The sequence below is a fragment of the Diceros bicornis genome, chromosome 32, assembly GCF_020826845.1.
Source record: "Diceros bicornis minor isolate mBicDic1 chromosome 32, mDicBic1.mat.cur, whole genome shotgun sequence".
NCBI lineage: Eukaryota > Metazoa > Chordata > Mammalia > Perissodactyla > Rhinocerotidae > Diceros > Diceros bicornis.
The window spans coordinates 19677822-19689929 of record NC_080771.1 but is presented as its reverse complement, the minus strand read 5'-3'; the positions used below and the strand labels follow the sequence as shown (position 1 = coordinate 19689929).

Here is a 12108-nt window from a genome sequence, read left to right as displayed (position 1 = left end):
GCACCAAGTGAAGAAGGCGGAACTGAACCCCGACCCAGAGCCAGCTCCCTGAGGCTGTGCCCCTTTCCGGCAATCTCTGGCCACCCCCATTGGCCAGGCTGCCCCTCCCACGAGCCCTGGGGCCCCTCCCACCCTCACTCCAGATGAAGCCAGCCCAGGACTGCTTCATTGGGCAGTAGGCACTAGGGCTGGAATGGGGCCGCCCGGCTCCCCATGGCAGTGGGTGCTGCTGCTGTTGGGGCTGCTGCTCCCTCCTGCCACCCCCTTCTGGCTCCTCAATGTGCTCTTCCCCCCGCACACTACGCCCAAGGCTGAGCTCAGTAACCACACACGGCCCGTCATCCTCGGTAAGCCCCCGCTAGGCCCCTGATGCACCAGGCCAGACCTTGGGGAGCCTGGGCCCCAGTCCCTGATAGCAGACCCTGCCAAGGCCTTTCTGCCCCTGCATTAGCCCTGATACCTGCCTCAGTGGTTGGAGGGGCCAAAGGTTTGTGCTGCAGAGAAATCAACCCTTTCCCCCACCACACTTCCTGTGTCTCTGAGTTGTCTAGCCCAGGCGGGTGGAGTGGGGGCTGGGCGTGCCTGAGGGCTTGGCCAGGACATTACAAGCTGTGGTGAGCTACAGCCACTGGACCTTGGGCCAAGCCCACCACTCCTTTCTCAGCCCCAACCCCAGCAAGGACAGGATGACCAGCCCAGGAGAGCAAGGGAAGCCTATCAAGGCCTGCCCCCTACTCCTAGGCCCAGCTCCCATTCCCCCATACCTATTTGTTCTCACCTTGGACTTTGGCAGTAATGGAGAACCATGCTAGGTGTTTGCTTTGTGGGGGCAGGGGTCAGTGGCCTTGGCCCCTGCACCCTTCCTGCCTGAGGGGAGCCTGGGCTTTGGGCTGCTGGGGGGATGGGGTGGGGGTATGATCAGAAAGAGAGGATCGTATCTTTAGTCCCTGGGGATTAAGGGTGTGGAAGATGAAGGGGCAAGGCTGGTCACTACAGTGGGGGATGAGACTGGGGTGGAAATCTGAGGAATCCAGAGTGAAGGCTAGTGCCTGCAGTGCCTGGCTGCCTGGGGAATCAGCTGGAAGCCAAGCTGGATAAACCTGATGTGGTGAACTGGATGTGCTACCGCAAGACAGAGGACTTCTTCACCGTCTGGCTGGATCTCAATATGTTCCTACCCCTTGGGGTAGACTGCTGGATCGATAACACCAGGTAAGTGCCATCCCCTCTGCCCCAGCCCCTACACCCTGCCCCCTTGCTGCTGGCCTGCTGACTGTCCCACTGCCCCCAGGGTTGTCTACAACCGCAGCTCTGGGCGTGTGTCCAACGCCCCCGGTGTACAGATCCGTGTCCCTGGCTTTGGCAAGACCTACTCTGTTGAGTACCTGGACGACAACAAGCTGGCAGGTGTGTGTATTGGGGAAAAGAGTGGGACTCTAGGCTGTAGTGGGCCCACAGGAGCCGTGGTCAGAGCCCCCAATGCTGTTGCCTCCCCCACAGGTTACATGCACACACTGGTGCAGAATCTGGTCAACAATGGGTATGCGCGGGACGAGACAGTGCGGGCCGCCCCCTATGACTGGCGGCTGGAACCCAGTGAGTATCTCTGCGGATGATGAGCTCGGGGTGGGGCAGGTGGCCCCTAACTCCAGCTGCCCTGATCCCCCTCCACCCACCCCACCCGCAGGCCAGCAAGAGGAGTACTTTGGGAAGCTCGCTGGGCTGGTGGAGGAGATGCATGCTACTTACGGAAAGCCTGTCTTCCTCATTGGGCACAGCCTTGGCTGCCTGCACTTGCTCTATTTCTTGCTGCGCCAGCCCCAGTCCTGGAAGGACCGCTTCATCGATGGCTTCATCTCTCTTGGGGCTCCCTGGGGTGGCTCCATCAAGCCCATGCTGGTCTTGGCCTCAGGTGAGAGAGTATCGGTTCACCTGCATCCTGTGGGAGGTTGGGGAGTGGAATGAAGCTGACTATGGACCTGCCTTCACTCCCACTTCTGCTCATAATGCCAGGCTGGGGTTGTTGTCTACCACCCCTGGGGCATGGCCCCCACCCTTAGCCCCCCCACCCCGAGAGCAGTGAGCCTGGCCTGGACCATTAGAACAGCTCCTGCCAGACTCTGTCTTAGTGGTGACAAAGGGGAAGAAAGAGGAAGTGAACCCCAGCCATCTGACTCATTGCCCTAGGTCTGTTCCTTGTGGCCTCCCAGCTTTCAGCTGCCTTCTCCCAGGAGCCCCTTTGCCCAGGGATCTGCCCTACTGAGGACAGATCTTCCAAAGCCAGGGCCAGACCCTAGAAGCCCCTCTTGCCCTTCCCTGAGGAGTGGCACAGCCACCACCTGTTGAGCGCCCACTGTATGCTGGGCATAGCCAGACTTGGCCTTCCCCGAGGAGTGGCACAGCCACCACCTGTTGAGCGCCCACTGTATGCTGGGCATAGCCAGACTTGGCCTTCCCCCTAGGAGCTCACGGTCTGGTGAGGGAAACACTCCTTAGACTACATCAATAAATGTCAAACACAGCCACGGTCTCATTTCATCCTTCTCAGAACACAGCTCTGACTCCTGTGCAGCACAGGCCATAGGGGCTGACAGACACTTGCCTGAGGGAGAACTGCCAGCACCATCCCCCCACCATTCACACATACACAGTCATCCCTAGGAAACCCCTCCTTACCCTCTTTTTGAGGCCCTACAGCTCTGCCTCACAGAAGTGCCATCAGAGCTTCTCATTTAATAAGCACACATTAAACACCTACTGAATGCCAGGCCTACTTTAGTATGTGGCTTGGAATCAGTGTTTGGATTGAGCATCCAGCTGAGCTTGGGCTAGGGGGCAAGTGTGGGCAGTGGGTAGCCAGGCCTGGTTCCCTGCCCCACCTTGCTCCATGTCCACAGGTGACAACCAGGGCATCCCTATCATGTCCAGCATCAAGCTGAAAGAGGAGCACCGCATGACAACAACCTCTCCCTGGATGTTTCCCTCCAGCCGGGCATGGCCTGAGGACCATGTGTTCATTTCCACGCCCAGCTTCAACTACACAGGCCGTGACTTCCAGCGCTTCTTTACAGACTTGCACTTTGAGGAAGGCTGGTACATGTGGCTACAGTCACGTGACCTGCTGGCAGGACTCCCAGCACCTGGTGTGGAAGTATACTGTCTGTATGGTGTGGGCCTCCCCACGCCACGCACCTACATCTTTGACCACGGCTTCCCCTACACAGACCCCGTGGGTGTGCTCTATGAGGACGGTGATGACACTGTGGCCACGCGCAGCACTGAGCTTTGTGCCCGCTGGCAGGGCCGCCAGCCACAGCCTGTGCACCTGCTGCCTCTGCACGGGATACAGCACCTCAATATGGTCTTCAGCAACCAGACACTAGAGCACATTAATGCCATCCTGCTGGGTAACTACCGACATAGCACCCCTGCATCCCCAGCTGCCAGCCCAGGGCCCCTGCCCCCTGAATAAAGACCTTCTTTTGCTGCTGTAAGCTCTGACATGTGTGTTGTGGGTTGAGGGGGAGGCACTATGGTCCACACACCAGGGTTTGTTCATCAGCAGCCGCAGGCCTAGTGCTTTGTGGAACATAGGGCAAGATGGGCTTTGCTAAAGCCTGGGATTGAACTGAGCACCCTGTGATGTACAGCTTCCCACTCCCCTGGTTGAGCTGTTTGGGCAGCCTGCCTTGTGCCTGCCTCTGCTCTGGGCGTGGGGACTGGAGGCAGCTGCGCACACAGCTGTGGGATGGGGGCACATGGAGCCAAGCGTGCAGGGCAGGGAACATCTGAGCTGTGCCTCTCAGCTTCCAAAAGGGCAGGTGAGACGCCCCCCCCACTCTAGACAGGGCCTTTTGAGTGAGTGCTAGGTGGGTGACAGAAGCACAAGAGTTTAGAATCTGGGGGAGTGACAGCCACTAATCAGATCATTTCACTAATGAAGGTTTAATTATTAACAGAGCTAACTGGTCTGAGAGAAAAGTTTAAGGAGCAACAAGGGGCTGAGTCTTGTGGGTCAGGGAAGGCTTCTCAGAGGAGGTGGTACCTATGCTGAGATCAGATGGGATGAGAAGGGTAACACGGGCCACCATAAAGACTTGGGTTTGAGCCTGAGAGTAATGTGCAGCTGCTGAAGGGTTTAATCAGGGAAAGAGTGTGACCAGGTTTTCAATCTAGAAAAAGCCCCCTCTCTGCAGGGTAGAGTGTAGCCTGGGGTGGGAGGTGGGGGGCAGGAAGTGGGAAGCTGGGGAGGCTAATGCAGTGTCTAAGGGAGAGGGGATGCTAGCTGAGACTAAAGCAGTAGTTAGGAGAAAGATGTGGATAGATAAAGGGTCATTTGGGAGGTGAAATAAAGCTTGGCCATGCGTAGAGCCCAGCATGCCTCCAGGCTACTAAAGGGACAGCCACTGTGTCCCTCTGGAGAGCAGGAAGACAGCACACCAAGAGAGGGAAGATGGATCAGCGTCACCATGGCCAAGGATTGAGCCTCCGTGTTTGAGGTTTTGGGGAAGAGACAAAGGCAACAAAAGAGAGGCAGGAGTTGGGAGAAGGGGAGTGACAAAAGACAAAAGGTAGCCATACCCGATGCTTTTGGGAGGCCAGTACCAATAACGACAGAGACCTGGCCACTGTGACAGCCTTAGGGCATTGAGACTTGAGGTTAGCGTTCCAGTCAGGGTAGGCAGAGCTAGGGACTCAGATTGGAAGGGGGAGGAGGAGTGGAACAATGGCCAGAAGGAAAGGATTTGACCCTCTGTTCAGAGGACAGGGAAGCAGCAATGGAGAGCCAGGCAAGGGACATCTCCCGCTTCCCAAGCTGCTTAGGACCCAAGGTGAAGGTGAAAGTGAAAGAGAATATGCAGAGAAGGGCCGGTGTGCGCTGAGAGAGGGTGAAAGCGAAAGCGGGAAGCGTCAGACGTGGAACCCAACAGAGGCCAAGACCGTGGCCCTTCTCGCTCCACGCTGGTGCCACTCGTCCGACCATCGACCCCAACCCCCGGACCGCCCTGCCCACCGCAAGATGCTGAAGCCAGCGCTAGAGCCCCGAAGGGGCTTCTCCTTCGAGAACTGCCAGAGGTGAGGGGGGTGAAATGGTTGGTGCCGAGCTGCCAGTGAAGGCTTCCGGGAGTGGAAGCCCCAGGGCCTTTATTCCTGGTGGAGGAGAGGGTAGCGTGTGTTTGGCAACTTGGGTTCCCAGGCTTACCCCGGGAGGTGAGGGAGACGGAGACGGAGTTAGCGGATGTGATGGCGAACCCAGAAGAAGAACCGTAACCTGGGCCACTCCCTTCCGTTTTCAGAAACGCATCCTTGGAACGCGTCCTGCCGCGGCTCCGGGTCCCTCATGCACGCAAAACCGGGACCACCATCGCGGGCCTTGTGTTCCAAGTGAGCAGGGGGTTCGGACAGGAGGGCTTACAGGGGAGGCTGGGGGGATCCGGCGGGCACTGAGCCAGCAGCCCCTCCCCATCCACAGGACGGGGTCATCCTGGGCGCGGATACGCGGGCCACTAACGATTCGGTCGTGGCGGACAAGAACTGCGAGAAAATCCACTTCATCGCTCCCAAAATCTAGTGAGAATTCCCCAGCCGGGTTCCCCGCCGCAAGAACCTCCCCCTCGTTCCCATCCCCGGCCCCCCCACATCCTAGCCCCGCCCACACCAACCCTCCCTTCCCTTTCAGCTGCTGTGGGGCTGGAGTGGCCGCGGACGCCGAGATGACCACGCGGATGGCGGCGTCCAACATGGAGTTACACGCGCTGTCCACGGGCCGCGAGCCCCGTGTGACCACGGTCACTCGCCTTTTGCGCCAGACGCTCTTCCGGTGCTGGGGCGGGATGCTGTCCCAGGGGAGAGGCTGTTGCGGGGAGGGCGGGGCTGCGAGGTCCCGGGAGACCGGAAGAGGCCGGCCTAAGAGGAGCTGGGCAACAGGAAGGAGCGGTGTCAGTCGAGGGCGCCAGACCACAAGAAGGGGTGTGGCTCTGATCCAGGGGCGGTGTCGCGGGGGGCGGGACCGGGAGCCCTGTGCCTGCTGCTGACCACGCCCATTCCGCCGAAAGGTACCAGGGCCACGTGGGCGCGTCGCTGATCGTGGGAGGCGTAGACTTGACAGGACCGCAGCTCTATGGCGTGCACCCCCACGGCTCCTACAGCCGTCTGCCCTTCACGGCCCTCGGTGAGCGTTTTCGCCCTTTCCCCACGAACCCCGCCCCTGTGACTCTGGCCTCACGTTTGTCCCGCGACGGGGCAGCCGCGGCTGACCTCAGATGCCTCTCTTGCCTGCAGGCTCCGGCCAGGACGCGGCCCTGGCGGTTCTGGAGGACCGGTTCCAACCGAACATGACGGTGAGCGACATCTACCCCCTCTACGCGTTCGTTGGTGGGAAGTGCACCTGGGAGCTGGGGGAAGGCAGCGGTACCCTGGCCTAGTCTGGAGGTCGGGGGAGGCGTCTCGGAGGTGACTACTGAGTGGAGACTGAGGGGTCGGTGGAGTGAGGATGGAGAAGTGCTATTCCAACAGACCACGTCAGTGCCACAGCTTGGACTGCCGGGAGAAGTCAAAGCTCGGAGAGGACCCTTTGGGGCTGAGGAGGGAACGGAAGATGGGGTCTGGCGTCTGGATTTTGTTTGGGGTGGGATGGAAGCGAATGACGTATGTTGCTTCAGAGGTACCTAAGGCCCAGAAGGAAAAATGCAGTGAGCCAGTAGATCAGGGACCAAGACTACATTGGGTGGGTGGACAGGCCACTGGAAGCAGAGCCATAAGTGTGACTCAGAGAAGTTTGTGAAGATGGGGCTGTGGGAACATGAGGTCTCTGGAGAGATGGAGGCAGACACCAGGGGAGGGGAGCTTGGGGTTGAGATGGGGGTGTAGGGGGACAGAGGAGTTTAGGTGTGAGCAAATGTAAAGAGTCTGGGCTTCAAGATTAACAAGGTCTCCAGGCTGAAGCTTGAGGGTGATACCAGAGGGGTCCATCAGGCCTCACACACACATCATCATCACAGCTGGAGGCCGCGCAGGAGCTGCTGGTGGAAGCCATCACTGCAGGAATCCTGGGTGACCTGGGCTCTGGGGGCAGTGTGGATGCATGTGTGATCACAAGGACCGGTGCCAAGCTGCTGCGAACACTGAGCTCGCCCACAAAGCCCATAGAGAGGTGGGAACAGAGGAGATGGAGGACCACAGGGGAGGATGGGGTGGTAGCAGGGGAGATAGAAGGCTACAAGAAGAGGATAGACTACATGATGGGCCCATGTTGAGAGGCCATCCCTCCTCCCTCCCAGGCCCAGCCAGTACCGCTTTGCCCCTGGGACCACAGCTGTCCTGTCCCAGACAGTGACGCCGCTGACCCTGGAGCTGCTGGAGGAAACTGTGCAGGCCATGGAGGTGGAGTGAAGTAGGCTGAGGCTCAGAACTTGGAACAAGGGGAAATAAACCCAGAAAATAAAACACCTAAACAGATGGCTGTGTCATTCTTGGGTGGAGGGGGGTGAGCAGCCAGCAGCACTCTGTGGCTAAGGTATCCCGGCAGGGGCCACTCCCTCCCATGGCTCCAGTGCCTGGCCTATGAGGTGCCCTTCACCCCTCACCTTAGGCATCTACCCCTCCAGAACCCTAGCTCTGGCAAGCATTGCAGGCTCAAGGTGGAAAGCCCCCTGCTGACTCTCCACACTGTAGAGGCTCCCCCTACCACTCCCATGCCTTGCTCTTGCCCTCTAATCCACTGGGGGCTGTTGTAAAATCCAAAAAGGCTCATTAGTGGCCCAGGACAAAGCCCTCACCTCTCAGTCAAGCCCCCCATGCACCCCATTGAGGGCTAAAGTGCTGATAAGCTGCTCCTTGATTCCAAGGGCAAGTTCTCACAGAGCACTCCTCACCCCTGCAACACCTTTACCTGTGACTCTCCTCCAATGACCAGGCACACCCGAGGTGCCAACACGAAGCTAAGCTTCTATTTGCACATGCTGAGCTGTGAACAGGGGGATTGACTCCAAGTTTTCTGGGCTGACAGGGGTCACAGGGCGCATGAGGGGAGAGATGACATGACACATTTATCCAGCAAACCTTTGCTGAGCACCCACTGAGTGCGAGGCCCAGGTGCTAGGTACTGGCAGGAGCGTCCTGCCCTCGGAGATAGTGGCTGAGCTCCAATGGAGCTTTGGAACTGTGAGAGTCTGCCCAGCCTCTGGGGAGGGTCTACTCCAGGCTGGACATACCTGGGCCCCTGACTGTGCTTCTTTCCCTAATATTTTATTATGAAGATTTTTAAACATAAAAGTTGAAAGAACTGTACATTGTACACCCATATACCCACCACAGACTTTACAGTTAGTATTTTGCTATATTTGCTTTATCACATATCTATCCCTCCATGCCTCCATTCAACCATTAACTCATCTTATTTTTTTTTGACTGATGTGTTCTTCAATCAATTGAAGCTCTCACACTCCTAGAAGGAGGCCAGCCAACTTACCCATTGCAACTTTGCACACAGGAGTGTCTTCTCCCCCTTGGCTCAAGCTCAGCCTGGAGCTCTACAACAAACGGGCTGTAGACACCCGGGGCTTGCCCACGGGAGCCCCACAGCCTGGAGGCTGTCAGAGATTTTATGGCTGTCACCCTTCCAACCTTCTTGTTTTTTTTTTTTTTATTTCTTCAAGTCTTTACTTTGAGACATGATGGAAAAATCTTACAGGTGCATATGGAAAAGTTAGACATGATCACAGTGACCTGTGTCCAGGGTTGGCCAGTCACCAAAGGCTCACACATTGCCCTCCTATGCACCAGGCCCTTCCCAGATATCATCTCATCATTAAGAGTGTGGGCTTTGGGGGCTGCCCCGGTGGTGTAGCAGTTAAGTGTGCACACTCCGCTTTGGCGGCCCAGGGTTTACAGGTTCGGATCCCGGGTGCGCACCGACACACCGCTCATCAAGCCATGCTGTGGTGGCGTCCCATATAAAGTGGAGGAAGATGGGCACAGATGTTAGCCCAGGGCCAATCTTCCTCGGCAAAAAGAGGAGGATTGGCATCAGATGTTAGCTCAGGGCTGATCTTCCTCACACACACACAAAAAAATAAGAGTGTGGGCTTTGGGTCTGGCCTGGTGGTGTAGTGATTAAGTTTGCATGCTCTGCTTTGGCGGCCTGGGGTTCACAGGTTCGGATCCCGGGCATGGACCTATGCACTGCTCATCAAGCCATGCTGTGGCAGCATCCCATATACAAAATAGAGGAAGATGGGCACGATATTAGCTCAGGGCTAATTTTCCTCAGCAAAGAGGAAGATTGGCAAGAGATGTTAGCTCCAGGCCGATCTTCCTCACAAAAAAAAAATGGGCTCTGGAGCCAGAAAAATGAAGGTTTGGGCTCAAATGCACCACCTGCTGGTGGGAGAGTCACCATCTCTAAGCAAACTGTCTCCTGTTCCAAGCTGATGAGGAATCAGTGAGATGGTATCTGTTAGGATTCACAACCTGCCAGAACCCCTGTCCTGGCCACATGGCCCTGGCCCTCCACAGCAGAGTTGGCACAGCTGGACATTCTCTTCACCAGTCGGTCATACCCCTGGGTGCTGAGCAGGCTTCTCTGAGTCTGGTACCCCTGATAGCCCTGGAAGACTTCCATGATCCCAGCCACCAGGTGGTCACTATAGACCTAATTTAACCTAAGCCCTTGGTACCCAGTGCTCAACACTTGGGATGTGAGGTAGTTCAGGGAGCCAGAGGCTAGGCTTTGGGGGGCGGAAGGAGTAAGAGCCTCACACATGGGCTCTGTCTCATAAGTCCAGGCCTGGGTTGAGAACCTTGGTCTAAAGAGACCCTTCTGATTAGAGCATGGGGTGGGGCTGAGCCCACACAGCTGGCCTGCCTCAGGCCCGGGACTTTGGCTCAAGGACAAGGAAACCCATAAAGCCAGTCCCAATTTTCTGGACCTCACACCTGCCACAATGCTGCTGCTCAGCCTGACCCTTAGCTTGGTCCTCCTCGGCCCCTCCTGGGGGCAGTGGGCCTGGACCCGCTCTGACTCAACAGCCCTGGGGCCACCTGGCTCCCAGCACCAGCCCAGGGGCTCAGAGAAGGGGCCAGGCTGGCTGGAAGGGAAGCAGATGAACAAGAGTGGGCAAAGGAAAAAGGATGTGCCAGGGCTGGGAGCAGGGAGGAGGAGGGCTGGGAGTAGGGAAGAGGAGGCCAGGGGCTGGCCTCACAAATGACAGGAGCTCGGGCCAGGCTCAGGAGCTGGGGAGGGTTTAGGAAGCTGAGAAGTGAATGTTGGACATGTAGTTTAGGAAGAGCCCTCTGGCTGCATGAAGGGTACAGACAGCTGAGGATGGAAGGGGCAGAGAGGCCAGGGAGGACACTATCACAGGGGTCAGGGAGAAAAGTGGCCTGGACTGGAGGGTGGAGGTGGAGTTGGGGAATAGGTTGGAGAGAGACTGGGAGAATAGACAGAACTTGGGAGCTGGCTGGATGGGGGTAACCAAGATAGCTTGGAGGCCCAGCAGCTCAGGGTGAGAAGGGGCAGTGATGAGCTCTCTCGATTTGGACCCTTCTTGGGGGCAAAGCCTGGCAGGACCCAGGAGGAGGTGGGGAGAGGTGGGCTGGGGTGTGGGAAGCAGGTCCTCACCAGCCCAATGGCCAGGCTGTGGCGTTCCTGCCATCAAACTGGTGCTGAGCTTCAGCCAGAGGATTGTCAATGGGGAGAATGCAGTGGTGGGCTCCTGGCCCTGGAGGTGTCCCTGCAGGTACATGTACCCTGGGGGTGGGGCAGAGTCCCAGGTGCTTCATGCCTAAAACATAGCCTGAGCCCACCACTACTGACCCCAGGACAGCAGCGGCTTCCACTTCTGTGGTGGTTCCCTCATCAGCCAGTACTGGGTGGTCACTGCTGCCCACTGCAATGTCATGTGAGTGCTTCCACTCTACCTGCCCACCTCTCCTCACTTCCTTCCCATGGATGCCCTTCTCTTGTTGCTCTGCCCTCCCTGCGGCTGCCCAACCCCACTCTCGCTGCAGCCCTGGCCGCCACTTTGTTGTCTTTGGAGAGTATGACCAATCATCCAGCGCTGAGGCTCTGCAGGTTCTGTCCCTCTTGTGGGTGAGTGCCTGGGCTGCAGACATGGGGGGAAAGAGTGGGCTGTGCAGGTGGGTGGCCTCTGGGGATGAGGAATTCAGGGCATACCCTAGCCTAGACCTCTCAGGACCCATCAACCCTGGGAGCCTGTGACCACCTCATCCTATATGGCCCCTTTCTGGCTCCACAGGCCATCACACACCCTTCCTGGAACCCCAGTACTATGAACAATGACCTGATGCTACTGAAGCTCACTTCCCCAGCCCAGTACACAGCATGCATCTCACCAGTTTGCCTGGCTTCTCCAGATAAGGTGCTGTCTGCAGGCCTCACATGTCACCACTGGCTGGGGCCACCTCAGCGGCATGGGTAGGAACTTGGGCCAAAGATCCGGGTGGGAGGGCTAGGGTGGGAACAAGTCATCCGAGGTCTAACCACCCACTCCTGGTCCACAGCCAATGTGACCCTGGCGTGCCTGCAGCAGATGGCTCGCCCCTGGTCACTGTGAGTCCGTGCCAGCAGTATTGGGGCTCAAGTATCACTGATTCCATGATCTGTGCAGGTGCTTCAGGGGCCTTCTCATGCCAGGTGAGCATCAGTACCCTGTCCTGTCCTCTGCACTGTCCTGTGGCACCCCAACCCCACCCCCTACGCTGACTTCTCCCCTCTCCTTCCCTCAGGGTGACTCCAGAGGCCCTCTTGTCTGCCAGAAGGGGAACATGTGGGTGCTCATTGGCATCGTCTCCTGGGGCACCAGCAACTGCAATGTGCATGGCGCCTGCCGTATACACTCGGGTTAGCAAGTTCAGCACCTGGATCAACCAGGTCATAGCCTACAAGTGAGCCCACCACAGGCCCCTCCCCATCTCAATCCAATAAAGACCCCAGGCTCTGGCCTCTTGTGTATTCTCGTCTGTCCTCCTGCCTCAGGGGAAAGGAGAGGCTCTTGGGGGTCCCACTCTCCACTTGGACTTTGTCTTCTGGCACAGCAAGTGTTGAGGAGTCAGGATCTCCCTAAAGTAGCCATGCCCAGGCTGGGC

At 57.7% G+C, this 12108-nt stretch overlaps 3 protein-coding genes across 4 annotated transcripts; all 3 read left to right on the top strand.

Annotated features, from left to right (window-relative positions):
- The first annotated feature begins 65 nt into the window (after window positions 1–65).
- Window positions 66–4218, top strand: LCAT (lecithin-cholesterol acyltransferase). 2 transcript variants are annotated; one of them, XM_058528077.1, is made up of 6 exons: window positions 66–347; window positions 1056–1212; window positions 1292–1407; window positions 1501–1596; window positions 1688–1912; window positions 2898–4217. In XM_058528077.1, the coding sequence occupies exons 1-6, from the start codon at window positions 194–196 to the stop codon at window positions 3470–3472; spliced, it is 1323 nt and encodes a 440-aa protein (XP_058384060.1). In that variant the 5' UTR covers window positions 66–193; the 3' UTR covers window positions 3473–4217. The 2 variants fall into 2 exon arrangements, with proteins under 2 accessions (XP_058384060.1, XP_058384059.1); XM_058528076.1 differs by having other exon boundaries at window positions 1292–1596; window positions 2898–4218.
- A 178-nt stretch (window positions 4219–4396) lies between these two features.
- On the top strand, window positions 4397–7458 carry PSMB10 (proteasome 20S subunit beta 10). Its single transcript, XM_058528079.1, has 8 exons — window positions 4397–5076; window positions 5298–5385; window positions 5474–5571; window positions 5681–5821; window positions 6057–6172; window positions 6283–6341; window positions 7002–7153; window positions 7281–7458. Exons 1-8 carry the CDS (start codon window positions 4727–4729, stop codon window positions 7390–7392), a joined length of 1116 nt encoding a protein of 371 aa, XP_058384062.1. The 5' UTR covers window positions 4397–4726; the 3' UTR covers window positions 7393–7458.
- A 61-nt stretch (window positions 7459–7519) lies between these two features.
- Window positions 7520–12090, top strand: CTRL (chymotrypsin like). The gene is given in 10 exon segments (XM_058528080.1): window positions 7520–10000; window positions 10614–10729; window positions 10802–10901; window positions 11011–11092; window positions 11259–11404; window positions 11406–11437; window positions 11524–11556; window positions 11559–11656; window positions 11749–11841; window positions 11843–12090. Coding segments are annotated over 10 exon segments (825 nt in total). The 5' UTR covers window positions 7520–9944; the 3' UTR covers window positions 11912–12090.
- Window positions 12091–12108: the final 18 nt, after the last annotated feature.